General features: G+C 48.9%; 1 protein-coding gene across 8 annotated transcripts in view; it reads right to left on the bottom strand.

Annotated features, from left to right (window-relative positions):
• The window catches only part of LOC133342626 (metabotropic glutamate receptor 3-like), a 52,617-nt gene that overhangs the window by 13,356 nt on the left and 22,713 nt on the right, over positions 1–16,548 (bottom strand). For 5 of the 8 annotated variants that reach the window (XM_061551898.1, XM_061551895.1, XM_061551900.1 and 2 more), the window contains 2 exons: positions 3,780–4,419; positions 2,204–3,059 (listed from right to left, as the gene is read on the bottom strand). In XM_061551898.1, the coding sequence (XP_061407882.1) occupies positions 2,204–3,059; positions 3,780–4,310 (1,387 nt within the window). In that variant the 5' untranslated portion in view covers positions 4,311–4,419. Of the gene's footprint in view, positions 1–2,203; positions 3,060–3,779; positions 4,423–16,548 lie in introns of all 8 variants that reach the window. The other 3 variants (XM_061551899.1, XM_061551896.1, XM_061551897.1) reach the window with 1 other exon arrangement.

Here is a 16,548-nt window from a genome sequence, read left to right as displayed (position 1 = left end):
ATACTTACTTGATACAACTATCGTGCTGTGACGGTTCCACCTAAAGACGGAAGCTTGTGTTGCCTCCGAAACGTCGCGATTTTAATTTTATTTTTATTTTATTTTACTTTTATTAATTTAAATTTTTTACCTACGTGACTTTACCGAAAAAAACCTAAGAATATGAATCCTTGCAGTCACGAAAGCTTCAAATCTAGAATTACAACTACTTTGTTTCATCAAAATTATAAATTGATTGGACGACTGAGAACCAACAATGGGTTGCAAGACAGCAGTAATGGTCAAGAACCACTGCATTTAAGAATCAGCCGAGTAGATGGAGTAGATATGAGCACGATGTGTTGGTATGTATCACGGTACTTTATAGCTGCTTGGGTTTAGCACTTGCTTCAACAGTGCAGGCCACAGGGGGATCTTCGTCCCCGGACACGCATGCTTAGCCTTACATTTTAAACGGTGGTGGAATATTCACTAATATAAAGTAAATATTTCGCGTAATTGTTTAATAGCGCAGTGATAATTATTAACCAATTACGAAAAAAATAACATTACCTAAGGTGCAATTATATATAATGGTTAATGAAGCAAGATAGCTTTACTCTTTATCGTAATTAGACCAGGGTAACATAATGGGCAATTATTCTAATTGCTCTACCACGAGGAGCTATGCACAATTAATTTACCCAATGCATGCACTCCTATTGTGATCGTCTCATAATAAATGGTCGGATCACCTGTGGATGTAGACTTTGTTCATACCGTCACGCGCGTAGTATTCCTCGTCAAAAGGCAATGCCAACGTGCCTTCTGCCAATAGCCAATTTGTGCTTAAATGAGTAGAAACAAGAATTGGTTGATTTACACTGAATACAATATGCCAGCGTCCTCACGCGCGCTCTTTTGGATGAGATTTGGTGGAAAGATTCAGCACGAAATTACGTTTTTTGACAATATATTTTGTCAAATAAACACAGGCAATGCATCGTGAAATATAATTTAGCAAAAACATCGGGTAACATAAGTATGAATTAGCAGTCAATCGTCAGATTTTTGTAAATTAACGTGGAATGGTGGCAGAGTGGAGAGTGCACTCCGCTATGAAGCCAGTGACCCCGAGATTGCTTCACAGCCAGGTCTAGAGGTCAGTGGCAAAGAGTGATTTGAACTAGTCCTTGACCCCTCGGTACTGACCGGCACGGTGACCTATTGCCAGACAAACCACTTCAGACGTACATGTTGCGGTGTGGCCTTCTTGCACCAGTGGATTAGCAAAAGGCTGTCAATTCTGATGTATTTATCGTCATTGTTTAATTATTGTATTCATTTTAGGTTTAATCCATGGATGGAGTTTGCCGGGGGGAGGAGGGGGAGGCAATGCCCCCTCCCAGACTGGACACCTTTATTAATTTATTGTCAGTAGTTTACAATTAATCTTTAAAAAAATAATTCTATGCTCCCGCTATTCCTAATGTGCGGGAGAAAGCGAACCCCTGCCCCCACGTTCCAAATAAAGAAGTCAGACTCCGCCTATGGTTTAATCGTATAGCTTCTCGCATGTCTTTGTGTTGAACTTCTTTCGCACCGTACGTAGCCACCCGTGCTAACCGCAGGTGTGGGGAAGGCCAACAAAGTGAACACAAAACAAATTTGAGATGCATTATATATATACGGCACGTGAATGTGTGCGTTGCATGACCTGCCATGGTTCGCAGTCTTCTATATTCGAAAACAAGGCAGTACAAGTTGCACATGTCTGATGATTGGCAGACATTCCTCAAGACGTAGAGAAATCTTAACTCGAATCAGCGCTCTTGGGTCACCAAAGACGAACACACACACACAAGATCTTTATCGTCATCTGAAACAGTGCCCTCCACGTGGAATGTATTTGCCAATCATCAGGTGCGTGCAGTGTGTAATGCTGAACGAAGAAAAACTGTCAAACGCGTAACTCTAGGGGAGGAGTACGGGAAGAGACGATGCTCAACAGGCGTTAACAGGCATGCAGTGCTCTTAGGGACATCGAGCCAGAAATTATTTGTTGGTGCAATACACGACGACAAACATAACGGACACGCCTGCGAATCACGCAAACCCCCTAAAGCATGCATACATACGTACATACGTACATACGTACACCAATGCAATTGTCGGCAGGCGACGGTAAACATGGCCCGCGTTCGAACGCAACGCACGAACTTACCGTCGAACTGTGCCTTGAGTATGAACTCCTTGTAGAGTCTCTTGCCATCGATGGGCTTCATGGCATCGCAGAGCCCCGTGGTGTTGGGGCACAGGGACCTCTGCATGTTGTGCAGAGCGTGCGCCATGGCGTACACCGCGTTCACCACGAACATGATCTTCGACTCCTGCTCAAAGTTCTTGTCGTTCAGGCTCCGCTGCTGGCTGCACTCGTTCTCCAGGTGCGGCAGCTCGGGGAGAGTGCACTGGAACTTGTGTTGCCAGTACTCGCGGAACCACGGGTTGCGCTCGTTGGCGCTGGGCCTGAGCGACTTGAAGTATTCGCTGAACTCCTGCACGGGGAACGACGACAGCTCGATGGTGATGGCGCCCAGGGCGGCCTTTTCGTTGCCCTTTACGACGTTCTCGAGGGCGCCCCACCCGTCGCTTGCCACCCACAGGAAGGACGTGTTGTTGCTGGTCGCGGCGGCCAGCAGGTTCTTGGCGTCGTCGCTGCGCATGAAGAGGACGACGACTCGGGCGTTGGGCTTCTGCATGAGGTTGTGGACGATGCCCTTGTACGAGTCGGGGCTCGTCAAGCGGCCCACCTTCTCCGACGTGGCGATGCAGATGTTGCGCGAGCGGGCCTCGTTCTCGAAGGCCTCGATGCCCGTCTCGCCGTAGTCGCCCTCCGACGCCACGGTGGACACGTACGTCCAGTTGAAGAAGCGCAGGATGTCCGCCATCGCCTTGGCCTGGTAGAAGTCGGGCGGCACGGTGCGAGCGAAGTAGTCGTAGCGCGACTTGTCGCTCAGCTTGGCGCTCGTCGACGCGTAGCTGATCTGCGGGATCTGGAAGAGCCGGAGCAGGTTGGCCACCTAGGGGTAGCGGGTGAGGTGTGACGATGATCAAAAGGTGGGAAGATGTACGTGAGAAAATGTAAACTTTTTTTGTAGTATTGCCAATGTTGAGTCAATTCTTTTTTAAAGCTATCGGTGTCATGCCGAGACGAAGCATCCTTTTAGATCTATAACAGAGCAGTGCAACCCTTCATGTTTCATAACAGCCCATGGAAGCGGATATCAAAGAGCTACCTCTGAGGTCTCTGCGAGTGATCTATGATCCACACCGTAGGGGGCAACACTTTAATGCCAACTTTGCCACCGACAATAATGTGTGTTGCACAATAGTCAGACCGAGATTTTTTTTTTTTACTCCCAGAGCTGGCATTAAGAAACATTAATTTCAGAACAAAATGTAATTTGATGGGACTTATTGTGCAGTTATTGATAAATGGGCTGAGGCCGTTACACCTGCGACACTTGAGAACCCAGTTTAATATTGGGTAGCTGCCTGAATTTGAATCCAGGATGTTGGCGATGCAAGCTCAGAGCTCTGTCCTCTGAGCCCAGCGTTAAATGCATGTTGACGTGTTATTCTTGATGGAGTGGGGAGGCTACTATTTTCTGGCTTTGCCTGGGAAAAAAATATCCGTCCATCTCTCTGTCTGTCCCCAGGACACTCCACACACATTTTCACAAAACTACAAAGCCCCCTTCCAATGCAATCGCTGTCCGCGACCGACCGACCGACCGCACCTGTATGGAGACGCTGCTGTCAGACCCCCCGATGACCCCCGCGATGGGCTGCGCGTTCCCTCCGTGGATGGCGTACGTGCCGTCAGGGCACATGAAGTCCGTGCCGTCCACCTTCTGCAGCGACGAGCGCACGAACTCGAGCGCCTGCTCCAGCGCGTACGTGTCCTTGAGGCACGTGTCCAGGACGCGCGCGCCGAGCCGCACTCCGGGCAGCAGCCGCGGGTCCTCGTTGATCCGGTCGAGCGCGAACAGCATCGCCTCCATGCGCTGGATGCCGCGCGCCTCGTTGATGGGGCCGCAGTCCTTGGAGCCGTCGCCCTTCTCGTGCACGGGGAACAGCCCCCCGACCAGCAGCTCCTGCTCCTTCTCCGCATCCTTGCGGCCCGGGCTAGGCTCGGGCCGCGAGGCCGAGCAGACGACGGCGGCGGCGGCGTGAAGCGCGAGGAGCAGGGGGAACGCGCGGCGGCGCTGGTGGTGGTGGTGGTGCCGGCGGTGGCAGCGGTGCGGCGGTGGCGGCGACGGAAGAGGCATGGCTCGGCCGCGGAGGGGCGTGCGTGCGCGATGGCGGGCGGCGGGTGCGAGGGTTAGACCAGCGCGGAGGAGCGGGCGGCCCAGACGCTTGCGCCCCTCGCGCGTTCACCTGCTGGCACGGTTACGGGCACGGACGGTTAAGCGGTGTTCGTCGGTGATTCTGCATCGGCAGTGGGCGACGCACGGAGACAGAGCGAGTGAGCGGCTCGCAATTCGGGAGGTTGCGAGTTTAAATCCTTGTTGGAGGGTTACTTAGCACTGCATCCCTCCGGGGCTGAAATAATGACGACAACTTTGTGGTGAAGGATGGATGGAGTCGTTCTCGCCATAGGAATATGGAATTTCCTCCATTGCTTCAGACCTGTAAACGGGAGGCGAGCACCACCTCATTGCTCAGCTGAGCAGGAAATCGCTCCGAGTGGTGGATGCGCACGAGTGACAAAAACTCACGGTTGGCTACGTACGGTGCGAAGGAAGTTCAACATCCATGCATACGACACATTCGCAAATGACAGGCGGCATTTTGGCCGACAGCACAGAGAGGGACCAGTTATAGTGGCAATCAGTGGACTAGGTACTGAGCTTGCAGGCAGTGCGTCTGCACCGATGTTAGCCATAACTGTCAGAGACACCCCTCCCCTTACCCAACCCGCAGCGACCAGCGTGGTGAAGTATGGCCAAACAATTCCCATGACCAATACAGCATGGGAGATGCCTTCATCCGATTTGAAGAAGAACCGTACACAACATCCATGCAAATTGTATAAAGGCAACGGCAATTGGCTGCGAGGCGTTGTCCTGGCTGGGTAATACGTACACTTTTCAGTCTGATGAAAGAAAAAAAACCTCCCCTTAAAAAACTGAAACCATCTGCGAGATTAGATGCTTCCAGTCGACGTACTATCTGTATAGACTGATTCCGCGCTTTTAAGTGCACCGCATTCGACGCTCGTTACACGTGGCCTGAAAAGGAAGCGTACGAAACCCGGGCCGAGGTAAAGGCCAATCTTGGAGAGGGCGCAAATGACGAGAGACATTCAAGATCAAAACTAACAAGTTGACACAAAGGTCCCTGTGAAGGTCAGTAGCAATCTACCACTCGCTGTGCTCTCTGCAAGGCAGCAGCAGCAGCGGCGGCGGCGGCGACGGCGACTGTCAAATAGCGGCTGTCACCGAAGGACCCGGCTTGTTACGGCCAAGGGAGGGAGGTGGGAGGGGGTGGGGGGAACAAACGGAATCTTGATTTTTGTTTGTTGTTGTTGTTGTGTTCTCGACCGTACACTTGCGAGGCTCTAAATTACCCATAAAACAGGTTTTTCTTTGGGTTAGATCGCGTAAATATAAACGTGTCGTTAAACCCGCCACCACCCGACACAGCCAATTAGTAATGTTTGTCACGTAAAACAGAACGTTGCCAATTCGTCACTAGTACAGCACTATTGTATAGTGCAGTGTATAGTGTAGTGTATAGTAGTGTATAGTGTAGTGTATAGCGTAGTGTATAGTAGTGCATAGTGTAGTGTATAGTAGTGTAGTGTATAGTGTATAATAGTGTATAGTGTAGTGTATAGTGTAGTGTATAGCGTAGTGTATAGTAGTGTAGTGTATAGTGTAGTGTATAGCGTAGTGTATAGTAGTGTATAGTGTAGTGTATAGTAGTGTATAGTGTAGTGTATAGTAGAGTATAGTGTAGTGTATAGCGTAGTGTATAGTAGTGTATAGTGTAGTGTATAGTAGTGTATAGTGTAGTGTATAGTGTAGTGTATAGTAGTGTAGTGTATAGTGTAGTGTATAGTGTAGTGTATAGTGTAGTGTACTAGTACAGCACTAGTGTATAGTGTATTGTGTGTAGTGTACAGCATTAACCGGTGTGTTGAAGAGCAAATCCACAACATTTACAATCTGAGTACGACGTTTCGCCAGTAATTACAACCAGCTTCATCAGGCGACAGCCAGATTTGTGGAGAAATCCTCCTCTTTCGTTCCTTGAATAGAGTGGTAGATGTGATGACATCACTTGTGCTCTTCTTGCGCGAAGTGGTGGGGGGGATGACATTGTGTTTTGGCCTGAGCAAGTTTTGCATGGAAATCCGTGGGAAGCCACTGCTGTGTGGAGCTGCTCAAGCTTCAGATGTCCCCCCTGGCAGTGTCGTTTTCTCACAGGTTCGGGGTTTTCCTTTGCATCTGCCAACGTCGGGCTATCGGGCAGAGGCTGAGGTGTCCCCAATGAGGGAAAAGGGGCCCCAAATGTCACCGTAGCCAAAACCATTGATGCCGCAACGCCTCGCCGATGTTTTCTACTTGACGGTAAAAAATAAAAATAGTAACCCGATTTATTTCGCACGCAATATTCTTTGACGGACATAAATGACCGCGACTCTTGACGTGCAGAGCCGAGCTCAGTGTCGCTCGCGAGTCAAACAAAACGTGGTGGAGGGGGCCTCGATCAAAATGCGCGGATCAAAATGCGCGGAAGGCGCGCGCGGGAAGGTAGCGATGTAACGAGCAAATGGTCGCACAAGTCTGCATGTGATCGGGGCTGATGTGCAAGTCGTGCCCGTGATGTACGCGAGCGACGTTCCCTTTTGTCCACCTCGGGTCAGGCGAGCGGTGGCTCCAATCGCCGTTTATCCACACGATTAAACGTTGCGGTCAATTGTGACTTCATCGATGCCATTAGCTGTGCACTGAAGCACTTGACAGGGCTATTCGGGGCTCATGCTGTAATATGCAACACGACGCGGTTTCTTTGCATTGTTTTGTTCCACGAGTAGCCGGTGCTCGAGTGGTCGCGCAGTGGTTCGTGCAATGCGTCGTGAATCCTGCAATCTGAGTTCAATACTCGTCCGTGGCTAGCATGAGTGGCGAGGCTAGCATGAGTGGCGAGGCTAGCATGAGTGGCGAGGCTAGCATGAGTGGCGAGGCTAGCATGAGTGGCGAGGCTAGCATGAGTGGCGAGGCTAGCATGAGTGGCGAGGCTAGCATGAGTGGCGAGGCTAGCATGAGTGGCGAGGCTAGCATGAGTGGCGAGGCTAGCATGAGTGGCGAGGCTAGCATGAGTGGCGAGGCTAGCATGAGTGGCGAGGCTAGCATGAGTGGCGAGGCTAGCATGAGTGGCGAGGGATTATCGGAACTGGTCCTGGATGCTGCGCGTCAATCAACCCGATAACTGACAAGGCGTGTGGACACCTTTATCTGGCAGCGGACTGTCAAACAAGGGCAGGATATTATACAATTCGTATCATTATGAGACCTCTTTTACCAGTGGCAAAATATAGTAGTAGGTTTTAACCATTTTAAACTGGTACAAAACTGACACCTTTATACAAGGCATCATGTTTGCAATAACCACAACACAAGTAGTCAAAAATGCAAACAAAAAGAAGCAACTCTGATAATGATAATAATATGTACAATCAACTTCAAGGACAGTGCATATTATTATCATTATCAGAGTTGCTTCTTTTTGTTTGCATTTTTGACTACTTGTGTTGTGGTTATTGCAAACATGATGCCTTGTATAAAGGTGTCAGTTTTGTACCAGTTTAAAAGGGTAAAAACCTACTACTAAATTCGTATCATTATGTATATATATATAGCATAAGTGGCATTTCTATTTTTTTATATATATATCAACCTATATTATGAAAATAAAGCACGCTGTTAGTTCCAATTTAAAATATAATCTCTCTCGCCACAGGGAAAATCAATACACGTTTCATGTGGTGGTGCATCACGCGCCTTGATAAATCTCTCTGCAGCGAGAGGCAGAGAGTCTTTGCCTTGTTAAAGTTAACAGTTTTGTTAAAGTTAACAGTTTGTTAAATTTAGCAGTTTGTTAAAGTTAACAGCGCTCAACGCAAACATCGCGTTCGCTTCCAGCACCTCCATGCCTCTTGTCCTAAAACAATTGCGAATCTGGCTCATGTGTCGCTTTAAGCGCTGTGTGATATTTGCTGCGTGATATTTGCTGCGTGATATTTGCTGCGTGAGATGTATTGCGTGATACTTGTTGCTTGATATATCTTGCTTGATATTTTTTGCTTGATAATTGTTGCGTGATATTTTTTGCGTGATAATTGTTGTTAAGTTTGATATTTAATTGTTTTCTTGGTTCTTTCGGTAAAGTCACGTAGAAGGGAAATAATAAAATAATAAATATAAAACATAATAAAATAATTCTCACGACGTGACTTTGCCGAAAGAACCAAGAAGATTAATCCCTGCAGTCACGAAAGCTTTAAATCGAAATTTAATTGTTTGTTAAATGTTCACCAAAAATATACATTTAACACATGTTTAATTATTGGCAACACATTACACTATTGGAATGCAAACAGTTTTATACGTGCAATGATTAACTGTATATTACAAAATAACCAACGACATGCATTGTCATGAATTAAACGCACATGCAAATTGCATAACCATTGTGCAATCCATTGCAAATGATTTAACAAACGGCATATGTTAGATGTGCGTGTAAAACGTTGGTCAACATTCAACAAACATTAAGGATCCAACGTCGCAACGAATATTTTGCCATATGGCATGGCGGAGCAGCTGCTATTGTTGATTCCAAATGATCTCGATCCGTTTTGTTCAGTGATTTTGGCTCAAGTTCCGTGCAACAGAACCTCTTACCCCAACATCAGCGAGCGGCGTATTTGTTTTTCAAAGAGAAAAAAAACCATCAAAGATAACGCAACAACAACAAAAATAACCCCTCCCCCCTCCACCCCACCGCGTTCCAATCTTTGATTTTCGTTTTCAAACATTTGCGTTTGATTCGCGCACATAATTTTTCACAAACTACCAAACACGGCAAATATGTATGTCATCTCCCCGTACGTGTGGGAGGTTTAATTCAACACGCTGCAATTCCGGTTTCCTCGCACGTGCAACGTTTACAACAACACCTTTTTATAAAAAAATATATTACTTGTATCTGCGAGAGAGTTGGCGCAGTGGTTAACACTAAAACCCGAACCACGAGTGCAATTCGCTAGCCTCCTCCTGCTACTGCTCCTGCACCGACCTGCACTCACCAGCGTGGTGATGCAGAACACAAGGCCACATGTGAGTGACAGAGCTTGGAGTGTGGCTTTAATCCAGCAACGGATCGACAAAGGGCTCCGTAAAACGTGGTGAAATCTCCCACCCCACCCCCCATATACCCCCACTTCCACTAATTATAAGACTCGGGGAGGCCTTCAGTGGATTGACCATTTTGATTTAAAGCTTTCGTGACTGCAGGGATTCATATTGTTGGTTCTTTCGGTAAAGTCACGTAGAAAGGAAGTAATAAAATAAAGTATATAGAATTTTTTTTATCATTATTATTTTCTAATTTCCCTTCTACGTGACTTTACCGAACGAACCAAGAATATGGATTGACCATGGCTGCTGTTGAAGATGCATGCGGGGGTGGTGGAAGAGGCGTGGAGGGAGGTTGCCGCTGTGGAAGGAAGGCTGCGTAACCAGACAAAGATCCCCCCCGCCCCCTTATAGCTTTAACAGACTGTTGGGGCAAGTGCTGTTAGCGAGGGTGGATGGCCAGCACCCCGCACCGGCCGCCTTTGTCTCCCTTCGTGGCGATGTTTGCGCACCGCACCAGATTCTCATTCGATGAGGCTGACTCGACCCAGGGGGATGCGGCACCACGACCGGTCCCGATCGATTGATCGTTGCTGACGTCGGTGTCCGCGAGCGGGAATCTAACTCGGGTCACCGGACACCACGTGGCACAGAGCGCGTGCATCCGTGCACCACACTGGACCGGCGATGAATTTTTCCCCCCCTCTCTCCATCCCCTGCATTGTGTAGCAACAACAGCGGTAGGCGAGCGAGGCGTACCCGCAGCGCCGATGTTCGCAAGTTCTCCGCTTTTTCAGCCGCGCGACTCAAGTAAGTTTCGTCGGTGAGACGGAAGAAGAATAAAAACGCAACGACAACAAAAAAAACACAGCGATTGTAACCCGCCAGGGAACAAAAGTTTTTGTCCCCCCCTCTTCCAACGATAGCCCAATTTAAAAGCGAAAACAAGCATTTGCTTGTCAGCAGTTTCAGGGTCTATAATTGCGAGAGAGTGTCCTGCAGCAGCAGCAGCAATAACAGCAAAGGTGGCATTGACTGCGTCGTTTAAAAGCAATTCATGTCTCGCGGTGTTGTATCATTAATGTTTACTGGGGGAAATATCATCGGCATTAAGATGCTTATCCGGCGATGTACTTCCAGAAATGAGCCTGTGATGCGATCGAGGGACGTGCGTTCGATGCTGTGCCTGCTGCAGATGCCTGCCGCTACTGTTGCCTGCTGCAGTTGCCTGCTGCAGTTGTGGTAGTCGCTACTGGAAGGCAAACGATGTCCGTGGCGCGCTAACGAAGCGATAATTGACTGTGTAACAAACAAAAAAATTTTGCTCCTGGGTAATAAGTGTTATTTTCTAATTGCTTATGCCTCAAAAGTCCATAAAATGGCTATTATTTCCCACAAACTTTGCCTTTTGTGACTAGGACAGTGATATTTTGAAATGTGCCTATTTTCAATGTGAAAACGTGGTGTGCATTTGTGTCATTCTTTCACGTAAAGTTCTGGTCACAAAAGCAAAGTTTGCGTGGAATAATAGCCATTTTCTATTCTTTTGAGGCATATAAGCAATTGGAAAAGAACACTTACTACCCATGAGCTAAATTCGTGTTACAGATTGATTCCAACCCACCCCGCCCGACCCCGACCGTTTCCATGCGCTCGTCTAATTGAGTCGGCGTGGCTTGACGGTGACACTCGCCCTTGTCCGGCTACGCTTGGGGGGGGGGTCACGCAAAGGTCAGCCGGCGATGTTGGAATTGACCCAATTTTGTAACAGCAGCAACAACAAAAAAACCCCGCACAAAATCTTCAAGGCTTCGTCTGTACCTCTTGTTGCCTCGTGCTGGGATTGTTGGTGAATGTTGAAGGATCAACATCATGATAATAGCAAGGGAGTGGCAGACAATTAATGAAAGGCAGTTGAGAGGCACGTAAACTGGGGAGATGGAGCAATGAAATGGGCTTGCGTGTGGGCGCTGGGTGGATTATTGCATCACGGGATCGTGAGAGGTAAGTGTGGCAGCGTGGGGAGGCCTTCGTCCAGCAGTGGCTGATGACGATAATTATTAGTACTGCCCCACGCTTGCTATCATATCATTCCATTATAATTTCGGGGGTTATCGGGATCGCTGCCGTACTGACGGTCATCGCAATCAGACGGGTGCGAGTTGACTGACGGGGCGACGACTCGTCCCATCGTGTGACAGAAAACAGCACGAAGCAAAATAGTCCAAAACAAGAGAAAACGTTGCGACCGAACGCAAACATAATTCGTGCATTTTTGCCTATTCGTCCACGCCGGTCGGACATCGTGGAAGAGGCGGAAGTACCCACACTTCACCCCACCACACCTCACCCTACCACACTTCACCCCACCACACTTCACCCCACCACACCTCACCCCACCACACTTCACCCCACCACACTTCACCCCACCACACCTCACCCCACCACACTTCACCCCACCACACTTCACCCCACCACACTTCACCCCACCACACTTCACCCCACCACACTTCACCCCACCACACCTCACCCCACCACACTTCACCCCACCACACTTCACCCCACCACACCTCACCCCACCACACTTCACCCCACCACACTTCACCCCACCACACTTCACCCTACCACACTTCACCCCACCACACTTCACCACACCACACGTGACCTGCCGATAGGCGGCTCGAGTAAGAACGAAAGGACGAACAAACAAACAAACAAACGCGTCCTTCGTCTTAACTGCCGCTCCTGGAAATCGAACGGGACGCTCCTCTGGATTGCAAGTCCCGTGTCCTAACCGTAGCACGACGAGAGCATTCCTGCATAGCCACGTGGCATCATAGCCACGTGGCATCATAGCCACGTGGCATCATAGCCACGTGGCATCATAGCCACGTGGCATCATAGCTCACCGGTGCGCTCACCGGTTGCGCTCACCGGCATCCCATTCGGGCACAAAGCGCGGCGTGAATTCTGCGCGGAGAGACTTTAGATCGAAGGAAGCTGTCCGCGCGCGAGTAATCTCTGCCAAATTGAGACCGGCGCTCGGCACTGCCCGGTATATTTATGGACGGGGTAATGGGCACTGTCGTGCACACGGACCCTGTTTCGTGAAGCATTCGGCATGCGATGATGACTGTCATCGGGGGAATATCAGATCAATAGCCAGAAGCGTGTAATTAAAATGGAGGCAGCACAGCCTACCTTTGTTGACTTTGGGTTTTATTTTCTGACACGGATATTGTTGTTGTTGTCGTTGTTGTTGTTTTTGTAAAGGAGCGCACGAGTTTGTTCCCGCTCGCAGTAGAAAAAAGGTAATATACGGTATTCCGAAGAACAAAAAAACATGTTACTCGACCGAAATATTTACCGAGGCAGAGCCCTACCGAGCGCCGCCTTTTGTACGGTGCGGAGTCGATGAGTAAACGCGTCTGCGTCGTGTCAGCGAGCGACTGGGTGAGCCATGCGAACGGCTTCAGGAGTAGCCTCGTGGAAAATGCCTCAGGCCACGTGGTAGCGGTGCTGCGGTGCTGTCCGTGGCTTTGATATTTGGTGACCACAGTCGCATCGTGAGCCATTCTTAATTTTTCGATGTAAAGCTTTCGTGACTGCAGGGATTCATCTTCTTGGTTCTTTCGGTAAAGTCACGTAGAAGGGAAATAATAAAATAATGAAAAATATTCCTCGAGTGAAGAACAGGTCTGTCTGTCTTCCGACAGACCTGTTCTTCACCTGAGGACGGCTGCTTGCGTTGTGGCCGAAACGTCGTGAGAATTATTTTATTCTATTATGTTTTATTTTTATTATTTTATTACTTCCCTTCTACGTGACTTTACCGAAAGAACCAAGAAGATGAATCCCTGCAGTCACGAAAGCTTAAAATCGAAATGTATTTTATTATTTTATTATTTCCCTTCTACGTGACTTTACCGAAAGAACCAAGAAGACCATTCTTAATTGTCCATCTGTTCAAAGGAGATGGCTGCATCTTCCCCTACTGATAAAGGGGTCCTGAGACTGAATTAGGCTTCTCTGGATAACTATTTTTTTTTATTTTCACAGTATCCATGACTTCACCTAGGAAACAACTCTTTCAAACAAGCAATCTGCGCTGCACCAGGAATTGTTTTTTTACCACAATGCAGTACTAAAATCACATTATATTTTCCTTAATTGAAACCAATTTATCCCCGCATATTTGACTGATGCTCGGTGTCTCCAATGGAGTATTTTTGGGACCCCCTCCCTAGTCACGTCCCCCCTGGACCTCCCAGAGAAATATTTTGTGAAGCTCAGCCCCAGATAGCTGCGGCTGACATTAATACCTGTCTAAGACCGAAACAGCCCGCTTATATGTCCACTCAAAAGTGTTAATTTCTCACCTTCCACAATTTGTCGAATGTGACCTCCAACAATAAATTCAGTCCAACTCTCTGGCCTCTCTGCTCTGAAGAGGAGGCGCATGTCCCGACACATCCGTCTATATTTTTCCATTACAAAGGCAGTGCTAATGGCGAACGCCGTGAGCATTCATTGTGTCCGTATTGTTTTTGCCCTGCCGAGAAGGCCCGGTACATTTGTTAGTCTCAAAGCGTGGCAGCTTCAAGGCGCCTCGACAACTCTCGTCGTGAAATGTTCACTTCAACCTTGACACTGCCACACGCAGCTGTTGCGTGGCTTAATGACCGATAAATAATACATCGCGCGGAGACAGACGCGTGGACAAAAAAAAAAAACCCCAACCCTTAACGCTCTCCTCGAGATTGTCGGAGGATGTATTTTAAGACACAAATGTGACGCAACCTTCTGCTAACACATTAAAATTACTTTTCTCTCCTCCAAGCCCACCACTTCGTCGCAATTGCACTTCGTTGGAGTTGTCGGGCACTCTGGCGTGCTCAAAGCCACGTGTTTTAAACGTGTCGCTTGATGCTGCGCCATTAGAATGGAAGTCAAGCCGCTCAACAGCCCTGCAACGCAAGTTGCGTGCGAAGGAGAGACGGGGGGAAGGGGGTGAGCGGGTTACAAAGCTCCTATTGATTAACGTGACCCCACGCAGTCGAACGCCCGTCTCTAAATTTTCCCTCTAACCACCTTGCGCTGGACCCACCCCCGTCCCCCCAACACCACCACCCCACCACCACCCCACCACCACCTCCACCACCACCACCCCCACCACCACCTCCACAATCACCCCACCACCACCCCCACCACCACCTCCACCACCACCCCCACCTCCACCACCACCACCCCCATCACCACCCCCACCACCACCTCCACCACCACCCCCACCACCACCCCCACCACCACCTCCACCACCTCCACCACCACCCCCACCACCACCCCCACCACCACCTCCACCACCTCCACCACCACCCCCACCACCACCCACTCCCGCTGAAATTGTTTTAAAGCAGCCCGAATTGGCGGGTCGCGCATTCCACTTGCCCAAACGCTGGGGCCGATCTTCGCTCGCCGAAAGCCGCAACCTCGACTCCAAGCGGCATGCCATCGCACACCTGGGCTCCGCGCTCGCTATCGATCGAACGTCATCCTCGGAGCCGTCGCGTTCGATCGCTGCCCAAAAAAGAAGTCGTTCCCCCGCCCTCCCACCCCCCGATGGAGTTTGCTGACCTGGAATATTTTGAAGTCTTTAGACCACTCGGGGTGGTGGGGGGGGCGGCCCTTGTACAGCTACTGCCGCCGCAGTCGCTGCCGCTGCTGCAAGGTGCAAATCGTTAGAATAAGGGCAGAGAAGCCGGGTCTCATGTTCTGGCCTGGCTCACCGTGGGTGGCCTCGCCATTTGCACACGGATGCGTGTATGCTATGTTGAACCTCTTTCGCACCGTACGCAGCTTACCGTGGCTAATCGGAGGTGCCTCATTGAGAGGCCGGTGGGGCCTCTGGCACTAAGGAGAACGGAGGAAGAAGAATAAAAATGAACTCTTAACGATACGTAATAATTGTATTTTTTTAAATATAACAATGCTAATAATCTTGACATGTTTCTGCATTCTCTTCGGGTGCTCCAGTTTTCTCTCACGTGTATACAAACTAATTAATTGGCTGAGTGGAAGTTAGCAGCCTGCATGCGGTCCACTCTGTTAAGTGAGAAATCAACGGCTAATGCCGTCATTAACGCGGCGGTCGAAAATCGATCAACAATGCCCCGGTCTCCAGAGGAACAACTCATTTACTGAAAACATCTTAATATATTGAGGACTGTAGAGCTTGGGCAATTGTTGGTGGCTGGTTCACCGCCTGGCTGCCCCCAGCTTGGCTGTCGTTCCTCAGAGATTGTGAGATGCAATTTACATGAACGACGACGCTGCATAAAACGAAACATTAAAAAAAATAGCGCTTACATGCCCCAGGAACTTAAAGTGCTTAATATCATAACTTATCTCAAACATTAGAAGGGCACCCCCAGTGGCAGCTGTCCCTTCGCCGTACAAGATGAGTCGCGAGATATGAATTACCTCGCCCAGTATGCAGGAGGTCGTGGGTTCGATCCCGACCATTACGGCTGTATATTTGGAGTTTGCATGATCTCCCTGTGGTCGTGTGAATTTTTTCTCTGGGACCTCCGGGTTTTCCGCACACATTTATAATCAACGTGCATTTAGAGTATTTGGCTGCTATAAATGTCCACTTCATAAGCCACTTTGTTGAGCTATCATTTGTGGCCAGGTCGCTTCTGAAAAAGAGCTATGCAGCTCAGTGGGCCTTACCTGGTAAAATAAAATAAAAATAGGGACGATAGTTACGCGCAATCCTAACTGAGTCATTTATGGAACTTTTTTTTTTCTTATAGAATAACATACGGTGAGCGCTCGACCTGCTCATTGTAAATATTACACACCGCTGCCCGATGGGCGCAAAGCAACATACGTCGTAAACTCTCTTCATAGTTGGTCCCAACAGTCATGTGACCACAACATTTCGAGATGGTGGTTTCAACGAGGCTGAGAGTCGTGCACATGTTGAGTGCCGGTCACGTGACACGCACGGCATGCCGTTACGGGAGTTGTTGTCTTCCTGCTGGTTTCTAAGCACGCCCTTTTCTTCGTGCTTCTCACATTGGGATTTAAAACTACGGCACGTACATTCTGCTCTCCTCCCTACAAATGCAGTGGATTTTCT

The sequence above is a fragment of the Lethenteron reissneri genome, chromosome 15 (genome assembly GCF_015708825.2).
Source record: "Lethenteron reissneri isolate LAM-NWPU_2019-01 chromosome 15, ASM1570882v1, whole genome shotgun sequence".
Classification (NCBI taxonomy): Eukaryota; Metazoa; Chordata; class Hyperoartia; order Petromyzontiformes; family Petromyzontidae; genus Lethenteron; species Lethenteron reissneri.
The sequence above is the reverse complement of the archived record's forward strand: the minus strand, read 5'-3'. Positions and strand labels throughout refer to the sequence as shown.